This window comes from Spermophilus citellus (assembly GCF_964194105.1).
Source record: "Spermophilus citellus genome assembly, chromosome: 4".
In the NCBI taxonomy this organism is placed as follows: domain Eukaryota; kingdom Metazoa; phylum Chordata; class Mammalia; order Rodentia; family Sciuridae; genus Spermophilus; species Spermophilus citellus.
In genome coordinates this window covers 44,798,759-44,813,763 of record NC_138185.1, presented here as the reverse complement: position 1 = coordinate 44,813,763, position 15,005 = coordinate 44,798,759, and the positions used below count along the sequence as shown (strand labels likewise).

The window sequence follows — 15,005 nt, the reverse complement described above, 5'->3', positions numbered from 1 at the left end:
CAGCCAAGCACCAACATCAGGACTGTGATGCTCTTCTTCTCCTGTCCACCTGAAGGAGGAATTCCTAACATAATGTCACATGGATTCTGTGACAGGTGGAGTTCCAGAATTTGATGACAGGACCACAGGTCCAAACTTCCTTCAGTATTTAGAGAGGATGCATGACTTGCCACTTTATTCTTGCAATCGGACAGACAGATAGCCGCCTTCTAAACTCAGAATATACCAACTCAGGATCAGCAGAAGTGCAAATCCCTGGCCATGCAATGATTGCAGTCATTTTGCTTTCTGTGCGGTGCGTTCTCCTCATCAGAAAAGGGACAACATTCCAGAGGAGAAAGGAATGCGCTTTGCTTGAGGAAGGATACAGAACAGAGAAGTTTATTTTACACTATCCGTCCAAGAAAACAATCGCCATAAACCAGTGCAAAATGTGCAACAGAATCAATAAGTGTGTCTTAGCTCTGAGAGCCCAAATGAGTGATTTCCCCTCCTGTTCCTCGGTTGGGCAGGTGCGCCCGCAGCTAGGGCTGCCCTGGGTTTGCACCGCAGACAGAAAACAATCAACCAATTTGTAGCAGGTTATTTTTTACAATTCATACCAGAATGTGTACAAGGAACTGGGAAAACCATACCGAATGAATGGATAAGTGATCAGTGCTTAAAGTAAATACAAGGGACAGCACGGGCAAGAATCCACAGTTTCAATAAATACTAGTGTAACAAGCATGGGTGTGTCTCAACTTGGTGGAATTGGTCTGCATAATAATTCAGCATCATACAAAATCTAGCAGGGCTGTTGAGCAGTGATTGGCAAAGAAACGTTCACAATAACTTATGCCCTTGAGCGAGTCTGCGTTTAACACATTCTGTGGTTTCCAAGGTGTCAGGTCTCTCTGCTTTCTCCTTCCCTGGCCATCCCTCCAGGATGGGAGGGGTGGAGCCAGGTCAACTTGGCGGTGGCATTCCGTGAGAAAGGACGTTTGCCCAAGAGCCAGCCGTCAGGGTCCAGTGTACTCGATACCAAGTGGCAAATTGGGACTTAATTGACGAGGTCTGTGCAAAATGCGCTTCTCTCCATTTTTCCAAGAAACCAGTGTCTGTAACTCCTGCATGGAAAGCAGTGGTGGCCTCTGTGTCATTCCCTGTCACCCCAAATAACCCAGCAACAAGAGCACATCTCAAGGACTCACATGTTGGGGACGCTTCTGTCGTTGACTGCCTGGTGCCTTGTGGATGGACAGTGTAACCAGGGCCCCTGTGTCAAAGGCCTCAGGCAGGCTAGAACTATTGCTTGTAAAACTAGAAAGAACCTAGTGAGAAATAGATGGTCTTAGTGAACAGGTGGGAAGCAGTCTTCTTCCTCCAACACCTTGCACCCCCAGCCCCCAAGTGAAGCCCACAGGACTTAGCGAAGCATCCTTGGGCAGAAAATGTCATACATCTGTTCTCTGTGGCCTTACCCAGCCGTTCCTCGACTAAGCACTAAATCCATGCAGACTTCATTGTGCCTGGGATTCACTCCCAGAAGACACAGCAGTACAACCTGTGGATCATCGACTATCCAGGCCCAGTGAAAGAAGACGCAAGGGATGTCCTCCATCTCTGGAAGAAAAGTAATCAAAGGGGGAGCCACCCCCAAAATAAAACAACCCCTCAAGCCCAGTAACTTAGGAATTACCTCCAAACAAAACACAATCCCAGACATTCCTCGTCATCAATGGACCCTCTCCTCTATTTCTTCAACAGTCTTAGGTCATAAATTAGGGTAGTCTTCCATCAAATAACTTAAAAAAGGAAGAGGGATTGTAAATAAATTGTGCCTGGCTTGGGCCAGTTAGCAGCCAGTTTTGTTCTAGAATCTCAGTCACGGTTCAAAAATGGAGCTTGAAAATTCACATGGATGGTAGATGTCTTCAGACGGAAGAGGCAGGGAGGGGCCAGTTGGCAGGTGAGAGGGGGCCAGGTGGGACGAAGGAGCAAGGAGGTGGGGGAGTGAAGGAGGTGGCGGGGAGAGCCTGGCACCAGGACAGAAATGGAGGCCTGTGGACAGCACAGGAGAGACGGACGCCGCAGCCCTTGAGGGCCCGCATGACTTGGGGGATGCAGCCAGGTCTCGTATTGCACAGAAAAGAAGGATCTGGGCCTCTGTAGGTGGCCAGAGGATCAGTGGTCCCCGCACATGGGTAAGTTCACGAAGGTGAACACGTTGAACTCCGTCATGATGGAGAAGCACAGGAACACGCCATACAGGAAGAGACAGCCGCACCCCAGCTTCTTGTCCAGCTGCCACTTGTTCAGGTGAACCCCAAACACCTGCAACAGAGAGAATGGGTCAGAGGGCACTGGGAAGGGTTATGGGTGGTGGGCCTTGGATAGGGCGCTGAGTCTCTCTGAGCCTACAAAGTCTATCCCTTTAGATGGTGGGGGATAGGAATGTCAGAATCGAGAAAAGAAGAAATACAGACCAGTTGGGGCAGTGGGGAAAGTAATTTAAAAAGGAAAAATGAGCTGGGCATGGTGGTGCACACCTGTAATCCCAGCTACTCAGGAGGTTAAGGCAGGAAGATCACAAGTTTGAGGCCAGCCTGGGCAACTTAGCAAGACTCTGTCTTGAAACAAAAAGGGCTGGGGATGTTGCTCAGTGGTCAAGTTCTCTTGGGTTCAATTCCCAGTACCCACTCCCCACCCCCCACACAGAACAAAGAAGGAAAACAAACAAACAAACAAACAAAAAGAGCTATTGGTAGGGATATAGTTTGGCTGTAGGGCACTTGTGTAGCATCTCCTGTGTGGCCCTCCACTGTCCTGCCCAAACAGGCCTTGGCTTGCGCTAGGGAACACCACCCCTGCAGGCCTCTCAAGGAGTTTTATGTCTCAGCTCATGGTCACACAACCATTTATCTCTGTTTTGGCCTTTCTCTCAAGTCTTTGACCTCTGTCTTGCATCAGCCAGTCACCACCTCCACACCCATTTAAAATTAAATGAAGTGAGATAAAAATGCAGACTCCTCAGTTGGTTCAAGTGCTCAATATTCACATAGAATCAGAAACTACTATCCAGAACAGGTTCAGGCCATTTCATTTGAGAAAGTTCTACTGTACAAGGCTGTGGCCTCGACCTTGCTATATTTATCGAGAGCAGAAACATCTGTGTTATATTGACTGCAATTTCCTTTCCATGTGGTTGTTTCCATGTGGTACCCCAACTCCCACAACTCTGCAAGCCCCCCACGACCTATTGTTACCATCATAATTTCACTGGGCTTTGCTTATCTTGATCCTTCCCTCCTCTCCTTACCCTGCTTTTATTCTACTGGCAATTGCTAGAATCACTTCAGAGCACCCATCTGGATTCCTGGCCTCTCTGTCCTGGCTTAGCTAAGCCAAAGCCCTTTGGGGTTCAAGCCATGTTTTTATCTAAGCCATGCTCCATCCACACAGCTGACCACCAGGGCTGGGGGACAATGCCCAGTTATTTTGAATGGCCTCACTTTAAATTTGAGAACACTAATCTTAGATGGTTCATTAATGTTTCAAAGCAAGCATCCTGTCCTTCCCTACTCCCTCGTTGATTTCTTTTTTCACCTTTGCTCTCTCCTGAAGCCTCCAATGCTCCCTTTTCACCCTCATTTCCATTTCATAGACTCTCATCACACACAGGCCTCCCCACCTCTCTCCCATTAGTGGAGACTCACTGTCCATGGCCAACTCCATGTGGGCACCAGATCCCTCTCTCATACTGCTTAAGAACGTGGTTTCAACAACTCCCCTCTCTTTTATCTACATTTCCATATCTCACCCCCGGATTATGCCAATTGGCATACAAAGATGCTGTTCTCTCTCTCATATTAAAAAGCACCACTTAAAAGATTCCCTTTCCTCTGTACTTTACAATTTATCTCACAGATTATCTGAAAGAGCTGCAAATACCAGCTGTCTCCGACTTCTTCTCCCATTTTCTGTTAGCTTATTCCACTAACCCTCTGCCCATCATGCCACAAAAACACCCTCATCAAGAACATCCATGGCTTTGCCATTCTAACACTAATGGCTGTACTCAGGGCTCACTGGACACAGTTGATCACTCCCCCCACTTTGAAACTCCTTATCCATTTGGCTTCCAGGATGACACATTCTGCTGGTTTTCTTCCAACCTCTACAACTGCTCCTTCTTTGTTTCTTTACATTCTTCATCTTCATCTTTTTGACCTTGAAGCATTGGAGAACACCAAGACTTAGACCTTGGGCCTCTTTTCTGTCTACACTCACTCTCTTAGGGAGCTTATCAAATAGCAGGGCTTCTGTCTACAGCTACATCTACATTCTGGTATCTCCAGCTTGGATATTTTTGCTGAACTCAGACTCATATTTCCAGTGGTTTTCTTGACCTTTCTTCTTGGAGGTCAAAATAGGCATTTGAAAATTGTTCTTTCTTCTCAAACCCATTTCTTCTTTCAATAACCTCATTTTGACCACACAGGTGGTTGCTAGCTCAGGATCCTGTAGCATGTACAACTATAGCACATCTTAAAGAGAAGCACAGGGTCTACAAACATGCACTCAAACATCAGCCAGCATGCTCCACAATTCACTCAGTGTCAGTAAAGACAAGTCAATTAACTTCTTAGGCCTCAGCCAAAAAATCTGTATGTATAATGGGGCTGATATTAGTGACTACTTCATGGGAGCTCCAAATGGGAAAGTATATGCAAAGCATTAAGCACAGTGTATGGTTATTTTAAATATCAGAACTCCAAGTCATACTAGATCTGAGGAACCTTCTAAACTGTGAAAAGATCAATTATGTAAACTTTCATTTTTGACATAATAGTAAGGCAGTATTTGCTTTGGTAATATTTTTTTTAAAGAGAGAGAGAGAGAGAGAGAGAGAGAGAGAGAGAGAGAGAGAGAGAGAATTTTAATATTTATTTTTCAGTTCTTGGCGGACACAACATCTTTGTTTGTATGTGGTGCTGAGGATCGAACCCGGGCCTCACGGGTTCGATAGTGGAGATAGTGGAAAAATATAAAAGCACATTGTCAATAAAACATATTCTTAGTTCCTGAGTTTTAGTCAAACCCATGGATTTATGGAACAGTTTTGTAACCCAGAACAATAAATTAATTGCAATCTACCCTTTGATGACAATATTATAGAAAAACTGGGAACTCCTCTTTGCTTTTGGTAAAATATTTTGGGCAGGGCCATTCTTCTGAGAGGAAGGCTGGCTCCTTTCAGAAAAAAAAGAGTCATTCTAGTGGATTGCTAGAATCCACTTCCAGAAGAAATAGCCAGGGGACAGAACATCTGGAGGTCTACTGTTCCCATATACCAAGAGGCCAAGTCCATCTGGTCTCCAAAGAACCTGGAAGAAGGGAAGAATATATGAACTTAAGAATGGAAAGAGATTTGCAAACCTACCGTAACAAAGACGGAAGCCAGGAGCAAACCCACAGAGTAGATCAGCCCCCTGCTATTCAGTCGAATCTGTAAGAAAGGATTAAATTGAGTTAGGCTCCTGAAAAAGGCATCACCTAACCATGAATCCAAATCTTTCCCCTCAAGAATGGCAAAGCAATGTCAGTCATGGCAACCATGCCCTGTACTTGAGATGTGCGCTTTGGTAGAAATGTAGGTTTATCCTTCTCTTGTCCATTCTTAGCATGGTCCTGTCATTACCTTCAAGAATGGCGCCCAGGCTGGATAACCTCATGACTATTCAAATGACCACTCAAATTCTCCATCCTGTGTTGTATGATTTTTGTTGTTCACAAGACCGTTCTGTCAACCCAATCTCTACAGAGCTATTGCTTTCTCCAACTCATACTACTTTTAGGGTGAATTTTATCACATGATGAAAAATGGGTGATAGGAGAATGTAAATAGGTTTTTTTTTTAATCTTTTCTGCATATATTTGTTTGTGTTCTTTTCTTAACTTGATGGAAAGAGGTGAATGAGATGCTATAGTGAGCAACATATAAGAGAAAAAAGTTAGAATAGAGAAGCAGTTTTTTGAATTGTTACAGAATAATGTTGTTTAGTAGAACTTTCCACAATGATGGGAATGTACAATGTCTGTGCTTCCAGTGTGGTAGCCATTAGGCACATGTAGCTGGTCAGTAAAAGAACAAAATGTTTCATCCTAAATTTTTTAAAGAATTAATTTAAATTTCATTTAAAGAGTGTGGTTAGTTGCTACAGAATTTGGCAGAGAAAGATAATATTCCAGAAGCAAGGAGAAAGTAGAGTACTGAGGGGCCATCTTGACCCACAAAGATCATAGAATTACTTCCAAAGTCTTCTGTCCCGAGTCTGCCCTGAAATAGAAGGGGTGCCTGAGAGCAGTGGTTCACAAAGGGTGGTCCTGGGATAGAAGAAGCATCTCTTGGAAATTTGTTCAAATGCATGATCTCAGTCCTACCCAGGCCTCCTGAGTCAGAAGTTCTGGTGGGAGGGTGGGAGGGTAGGGCTCAGCCTTCTGTGTTTTAACAGCCCTTCAAAGTGATTCTGTTGCCTGGGAAAGCTTAAGAACCACTGATTTGTGGAAAGTAGAAAACCTAAATCCACTTCTTTTGATCTATGAAGGATTCTTGGGGATGGAACTTTGACATTCACTTTTACAAGTGCTTTTAGAATCTCTTCCATATCTTCAGGTTTGAAGGCTACAGCCCCCTCATCAATGCATATGGTCCTAAAGGAGTGAAAAGCTCAACTGGTTCATAAAAAGGGAGAATGAGAATGATTGATTTGTCTCTCGTTTTCTTTAGAGAACTAAGTGGTGAGTATGAGTAGGAACAGTTTTGGCCTTCTGACAAGGTTCAAGGTCTGTCATGTCCTGATTTTAACAGTTCACCACCGGGGTATGTGTTTAGGAAAATGTATGTGTCCCCAAAGGTAGGAATGTTGGGTTCATCTTTTGGAGATAGGACCGTCAACCCTAAGTAAGCAATGCTGTGTCACAGAGGGAATGCCTCTTTCCACGGCAACTTGACAGTCTCTGTAAGTCCACCACTTGCTTGAAACCCAGCTGGGAAGTGGTTCACAATCACCAAATGCCTTCTTAAGAATAAAAAAGGAATCAAGTCATATCTCTGTGGCATGAAAGCAATGGGTTGATCTGGTTAACTGAGTGTACAAAATGAGAGATTGACTTCATCCCAGTCTGGCTGTCAGCTTAACTTCTTGTAGACTTCAGCCTGGTTGTGGGCATAGTTATCTCCCTATATCAGGGGGGTTGGTACAGAGAAGTCAATATCCAGGAGTATATCCACCAGTGCATTGTATTGAAAAAGATTCTCTTCCCCAAATATACTCTCCACACGAATTCTCTTGTGATCCCACATGTACATGGACCCTGGCTGATGTTAGAGGGGAGAGGTGGGCCCAATGTTGGAGCATCATGATGTCCCCTAAAAACTCTCCCAAAGCAGAGGCAGGAACTTCCGGCTGGAGCTGCCCTACGCCTTCTGGTCCACGGGTGGTGCATAAACATTCAGAAACTGTGAATAAATACTCAGAAATCCTTTGAGCTCTTAATTTTCAATACTACTTGGATTCTTCCTAGAACAGGAGAGAGTGTATTCCCAGGCCAGCTTGCCCTCTGAGCTCTGGGGTTGATTCCCTTGTCAGCAACAAGAATTGACTAAAGTGATTTCTTGCCCTTAAGAAACCAAGGGCCAGTGAGAGTAATGATTCAAGCAGGAACATTCTCTCTAGCTAAGCATTTTCAAAATGAATCATGTTAAATCAAAGCTTTTGAACTTTAGTCTTCTTATACTCACATACAGTGTCAAAGAACTTGTTGTTGAAATTCTAAATCTGGCTCCAGAGAGGAAAGACAATTCTTTGTTGAGGTTTCTGAAAGTTTTCCACATTCTCACTCCCTCCCCCACTCTGTAGTCTTCCTTTGGTAGTAGACTGCTACATGCACCCAGGTGGTATGTATTTTTTTTGTTGTTGTTTTCACTGTTAATTAGCGACCTGACCTCTTAGAGCTTGTATTTATTCCTCAGTGTCTGTTCCCACACTGCCACACAAACTTTGTAGTCAGGAATTAGGGTTCCCCCAGTTACCATTTGGTTTAACTTGAACATCTCTCAGCCACTGGAGGCTATGGGAGGTTTGGGACAGGGTTTGACAAACTATGATCCTTGGACCAAATCTGGCTCACCACTAGTTTTTGTAAATTAAGTTTTATTGGAGGTAACTTGTTCATATATGTGTCGTCTGTGACTGTTTTCATTCTACAGTATTGAAGGTGAATAGTTTTGGAAGACTATTCAGCCAACAAAGCTTAAAATACTTCCTTTCAGGTCCTTTACAGAAAAAGAATGCCAACCCCTGGTTTAGGGCACAGGATTCAGACACAGCTTCCAGGGTTTTGAATCCCTGCTCAGTCACTCATTTGCTATACAATCAAGAGCAGATCACTTAACTTTCCCCAGGTCTCAGATTTCTGGTGTGTAAACCGGGGATAAGACTGTTCTTACTTTATGGATGTTTGTAAGGATTAACTGAATTAATGAACACAGTAAAGCTCTTGAATAGACCATGGAGTCTATCTAACACATCCTCAATAAGTGTGGGCCTGTATTCCCTACCACTTGGCAAGCTGCCTGGGCCCATTTCCCCAGCACTCCTGGCATCTCCTATAAACTCATCACCTATAGCTCCCAGATCAATGTCTTAACTGGAAGCTACAAATGCAGGATTATATCTGGCTCTACCCTCCACAGACCATGTGCTTAATACACAATTGATGAATAAATAATGGATGACCTTGAGGGATCATGTCAATGGCTTACAAGAAGGTTAATTCCAGTGGGGCAGTTGGGACTGGTCAGAGAGAGAGATTGGAAGCAGAGATCCTGGGGGACAATTCCTTGATAATATTCCAGAAGCAATATGATCTCTACCCAGAGTCCTGTCTCCCTTCACTTAATTTCTTATGAGCATGTATAGATTTTTAAAAAATCCAATATATTATTCCAAAAATGTTCAAGCATTCAGAAAAGTTGAAATAATTATATCATGTAATTTTTTAAAATAAATTTCAAAATAAGCTGCAGACACAAGTACACTTGATCCCTGAACACTCCCGCCTGCTTCTCATTAAGTGGAGTTCATTTATAGTTCGGGTGTGTTTTTATTCTTACATGCAATCTTCATATAGTGAAATTTACAGATCATAACTGCACTACTGAATGGATTCTAAAAATTGCATATATTCATGTAACTAAAACTCCCACTATGACAAAGAGTGTTTCTGACGCCAGTAAGTTCTCTTGTTGGCCTCTGCCAGTCTCACCCAAAGGCAGTCCCTACTTCTCTACCACAGGTTGGTTGGGTCTGTCCTGGAGCTTCTTACACATGGAAACCTAGAGTGCGTGCTGTTTTACATGAGCATTCGGCACAATTTTTAAGATTCCTTCCTGGTTTTCACTGCATCAATAGCTCATTTATTTTTATTCAGTAACAGTGTAAATATACCATGGCTTGTTCAATTATTCTCCTGTTGATGGACATCTGAGCTGTTTCCAGTTTTGTGTTTTAATGCAAAATCAACATGAAAAGAGGCCTATGGTGGTTCCTTCTCATCAATACCATGGCTATTGGTAAAGATGAAAAAAATGTAGTTAGAGACTCTGCTAAGGACCTCACAACACTCTCTCCTGTCCTATCACTGTTCTCTGAGGCTGAGTATGGCACTTTACCAAGTGGAGTAATTCACCTTTCCCACACTCTTGCCCCCATATGGGAGCTTCAGTCCGGGTAGGTTGCTTACTCCCCTCCTTCCCACTTTTACTTTGCCCATCCTGCCCCAAGTCCATAGGTCACTTTCAAGGTCACTATTGCACATCTGGTGCAGATCTCCTCCTGCCTGTGCTTGGGGCACATTCTTATCTCTCCAGCTGTCCAAATGCCCTGAGAGCAGATGCCCAGATCTGAATTTTTCCTCATCCTAGCATCTAATTTTCCCCAGCTCCTCATACTGTGTGTTTAAATGAACATCTTCCAGTGATACTGAACATGTGTGTGCATGTATATGTTGGGCAGCAATAAGACTGGGGGCAAGGGGCAAGAGTGGAGATTTCAGCATAGAGGCAGACCATAGTGAGGGTGGGCTTTAAACTGGTCTTTGTAAGAAAGCACCAGATATTTTTTAATTGAAGCCTAACTTGCATACAGTTAAACATACAGATTTCAAGTGTACTTATAATTAAATGAGTTTTGACAAATGCGTGCATTTATGTAACACATACCTCAACAAAAATATGAAACATTTCCATCCCCCAGGCATGCTTCCTTGGGGACATGGTAAGCCAGACAACAGCACCAAACCCTTCTCATTTCTGGATTACCTTGGGAAAAAAGCCTTTGAGCTCCAGTTCTGCACAGTCAAGCTCAATTATTTCCCTGCTCTCTGCTGGATAGATGCAAGGCACAGTAAATGCAAGTGCATAAAAATTTCATGGCAATGCTGATTGGAGAGCATGCAAGGCGCATCTCAGGATGTTCAGTCCTGACATTTAACATTGTTTTTATGTCTTGCCTTCAGAAATATGCATTTTCATTTTCCAATTCCCTTTGGGCAGTCTTTGCAGAGGAAACAGAACTCTGGCTACTTCCAAAGTCAATAGGAATGTAGCCCACAATGCATGCGTAGTTTCTGGAACAGATGCACACACAGAGACCCATTCACACCGAGAGTCATGCATTCTTGCTGCTCATAAAACAGTTCTTGAACCCTACTGCACTTAAGGAATCCCAAACCCCCAGCCTTAAAAATTCTGATTCCTCTATACAACAACTTAAGATCTTTCTATGGTCTGAGGTCAGCTCCACCCAACCAATGAATTCTTTTGGAAAAAAAGAAGCCCCTGGATTTTTTCTAATTTATTTATAATTTGGAACACATGTTGCTTTGCATTTTCTTATTTGGTCAGAGTTAACACTTGCTTGGGTACAGTTTCTAAATAGAAGTTGCTAACCTTGGCTTGACATTGTATAGTATCATTGGGTAGGAATCTCTTTCCCTGAACAATAAATGAGGTAAGAAAGTGAACAGGCCCACAGAAAAGAAACAAATTAGTAATGGCTGGCCTTCTTAAGTCCTTTCCTTTTCAAGGTGTTCTCATAACACAATGTGTACTTACTTCTAGGGACAACTCTATGAAGTAAGTAGGAGGGTTTTGTTCTCCCCATTTGAGGATGAGACAACTGAGGCTCAGAGAGATTAAAGCACTTAGTCAATGCTACAAAGTTTGTGAAATGTCAAGTCTGTGCTTAGGCTTAGAGTGCAGTCTACAAATCATGGACTCTTCATTGTACCCTCTGCCAGATATGGGAGAAAAGCCAGGTTTCAGCAGTGAAATCTGGACTTTTCCTACATGTTATTTTGTAAGAGTCCTGAATGAATTGTAAGGACTACAGAAGCCACTTCAGCAGATGCAATTGATATCCCATCTGTCTTAGTTCGTTTTCTGTTACTATGACAAAATACCTGAGACCAGCTGATTTGTAAAGAATAGAAGTTTATTTGGTTTATGGTTCTAGAGGCTAGAAAGTCAAAGACCATGATGGTGGCATCTGTTTGGCATCTAGTGAGGGTCTCTTTGCTGCATCTTAATATGGCAGAGAGCATTGCATGAAGAGCTTGAGTCTCTGACTTTTTCTAAAGCTACACATGCCAGCATGGAGTCTCCACCCTCATGACCTTTTCTAATCCCAATGTGCTCCTCCAAATCTCACTTTCAAACACCATTAACATACAACTTTGAGGATTAAGTTTCTAACACATAAAATTTGGAGGGATACATTCAAACCCCTGCACCATCCATACCCCTGCACCATCCATACCCCCTACTCCCAGTGTTTACTATTAGGCGTGCCAGCAGTCTGCCAACCTCCAGGATCCTCATCTGTGCCTCAGGGCTTTGTCCTAAACCATGGAAGTACCCAGCAATGAATCTTAGAAAATCCTCTCTGCCAAGGACTCTCAGAAGCAGGAATAGATTAGTAAAGATGAACGTGGTGTACCTTTTTGACCCCTCCAGGTGGGATCATTCAGAGACGGGGTGTATATCATTTCCTAGAGCTTCCTCTGGGGGATTCAGCTCCAGTTGCCCATGGTAATATGTTTGCTATTGGCTGCCACTTTCTCCCATCTCACTTTCCTACACTCATATTGGAGTTTTCTGTCCTTTCTGAATAAACTCCTCACCCTGAATCCTTGTCTCAGGATTGAACAGTTTCTGGGATTCACAAGACTGAATCACTTTTCAGTCAGCTCTTCCATTGCAGGATCGGTCACAATCCTTCCTTTCCCAATCTGGAACCCAAGAGTTAAGACAAGGGATTGGGTGGTCTTACTGTAGGTCCCAGGAGCTCTCTTAGAACATCCTCAAGAGATCTCATTCATCAAGATATCACCAAATAATTTCCATTCGTCTTTCTAGGTTCTGCTGGAACAGTCAGTAGCTGGGCCCAGCAGTGACATTCTGTCATTATGCCATTTTCTGTGGTATAAACACTCCCATGGCCAATTTCAAACCATCAACAAGGTATCACTGAAGCTGGGTTAGAAAGGGTTCCACATAATTGAGCTTCTGGACTCCAGTGCCTTACTGTCCCTGGGTTGGGGCAGGGATTTTCAGGAGAAGGAAAACTGGTTCTAGCAGATAGAATCAGGTTCCAGGTATTGAGAACATGACTGGGGAATCTGTGATGAGAAGGTGAGAAGGAAAAACAGGGAAATATCACAAAAGGATTGGTTCACTGATCCATTCCTCAGGGGCTCTCAGCTAGGAAATGGGAGCACTAGTTGAGTGAGACACAGTTCCTGTCCTCAGCTGGAGAGTTAAGGGGAGACACGTCAGAGGGTATAGCCCCATATTATTATGGGACTATTACGTTTAGCTGGGGATAGACTTTCTACAAGGAGGAGATGGCTTCCTGGCAGAGCTGGCTTTAGAAGAACCTTGGAAAAGGCCTGACCCATTTTCTCCCAGTTCTCCATAGACCCAGTTTGTTCCAAATTTCCACTTTTCTGGTTGATCAATCTTCAGTTTCCTTTGCTGGATGATTTTTCCCCCTATCCAATATCAGGATATTGCTTTGAGTTCTCTATCTGCATTTACTTCCTTTATGAGTTTTATCCTTTAAAAATCAAAATAGTGCTGTTGACTCTTAAAATTCTTACTTGGAAAGGAGACATCTCAGAACTTCAGACATTTTTTCCACTTCCTACTCAACATCTCCACCTGGATGGCATTCAAACCTATCAGACATAATTCACCTTAAATGAAATCCCTGATTCTTCTTCTTAAATGCGTTTCCTATCCTCCATTGACTAATTCCCATCAATGGCGCCACAAGACACTTAGTTGCTCAATCAAAGAACCAGAAGTTACCTCTGGTTTTTCTCTTATCCCCTTCATGTATTCATTGGGAAATATTATCAATTTTTCCTTTAGAAAATGTGTCTTTTTTGTCTCTATTTCTGTTCCTATACCCTTAACCCACATCACCAGCATCTCTTGTCTTCAGTTTCCTTGCTTGTTTCCTCTCTTCCAGTCTTGCTTTCTTCTAATGACCTTACAAAGAACTTCAAATATGATCTTAAAATGTAAAGTGAGATAAAATTCTCAATGAAATTTGAAAAGTTTGAAATCCAAACTTTTTACAATAACCAAAACAATCTGAATGACCAGGCCCGTGTCTCACTTGATTCACCTGCTCATTTACAGATGTTTCACCTCCTCATTTACAGATGTTTCACCTCCTCATTTACAGATGATGTTTAGGGGCTGATGCTAAGTCAATCACCAAACCTCACTTCTTCTTTTTCTGTGCTCTCTTGCTTTGCTTCCATAGTTCTCTTACTTTACTGAGTCAGAATGACTTACTGATTTCCTTCTATCTCCTCTGTAGGAGGATGGTATGTTCGTATACTTTCTATAGCTTCAAGGTGGGAAAAAATTATTCCCTGGCTCTAAATTTGAGATTGACTTTGTGATATACTTTGGCCAATGGAAGATTAGAAGAAAACCTGATTATGAGCATGTGTTCAAAATATGTTTTTATAGTTGGGCGTGACCTCTTGTGCATCTCCCTTTTATCATGAGAAAAATGTGATCCAGGAAGCACTGGTCTAAAGAGGATGAGAGACACATGGGGCAGACCCATCTGAAGCTTGGAGCCAACCCAGATCAGCCAAATACTTGTCAATCCACAAATGCATAAATGAGAAATATAAACTAATGCATGTATGCTAACAAGTATTGGGAACTCTTGTTACACAGCATTATGATAGCAACAGCTAACTGGTAACAACTATCCTCATCCTATCTTGGTCTTCTATGAGCTGTTATTCTGTTGGGTAAAAGTCCTCTCAATTCTCTTTACCCGCTTGCCCTGATAATCTCAGATTCTCAGAATAAGTATTAATTTCTCATTAGTGTTTCGGTTTCCTTGGCCCCTGGCACACACTGCCACCTCCCGCACAACAAGTCCTGAGAGAGCACAAAAACACTTTGTTTAGAATTGCTTATATCCTTGCTTAGTTCCTTTCACAGATTGTTATTCCAGGAGCACAGGCCTATCATCTTTGCTTATCATAGCTTTTTGGCACAAAACAGGCATGCAATTAATGCTTGATATAAGAAAGAATGATCTAGGTAGAAAGTGTTGAGTGAGAACATTTTTGGTTACCTCTTCTTTTTACCTCTGGGGATTCATAAGTCAGGTAGACTCTTGTTCAGAAAGAGAAAGATATTCTCTTCCCTCCTTTACTTTTCAGGTTTATTTTACATTTCTAAGTCCTAGCTCAGAAATGTGAGTTTCTTCCTGGCTTCCTGGAGCCTGCCTGGTGACTTCTTTATTCTGTTAAATCTCAGTGTACAGTCATTCATCACCTTAATTGGATAAGAAGTGCTCATTTTCCAAACTTTAACTTTTTTGAAATATTTCTTATTTTGGGCACTTAGGTAACTAGCTGGC

At 42.8% G+C, this 15,005-nt stretch overlaps 1 protein-coding gene across 1 annotated transcript in view; it reads right to left on the bottom strand.

The window, feature by feature from the left end:
• Positions 1-226: 226 nt before the first annotated feature.
• SLC24A3 (solute carrier family 24 member 3) overlaps positions 227-15,005 on the bottom strand; it is a 531,314-nt gene continuing 516,535 nt past the window's right edge. Inside the window, exons 16-17 of the mRNA XM_081291806.1 lie at positions 5,426-5,491; positions 227-2,316 (exon numbers count right to left, since the gene is read on the bottom strand). Coding sequence (XP_081147932.1) covers positions 2,167-2,316; positions 5,426-5,491 — 216 coding nt within the window. The 3' untranslated portion in view covers positions 227-2,166. The remainder of the gene's footprint in view (positions 2,317-5,425; positions 5,492-15,005) is intronic.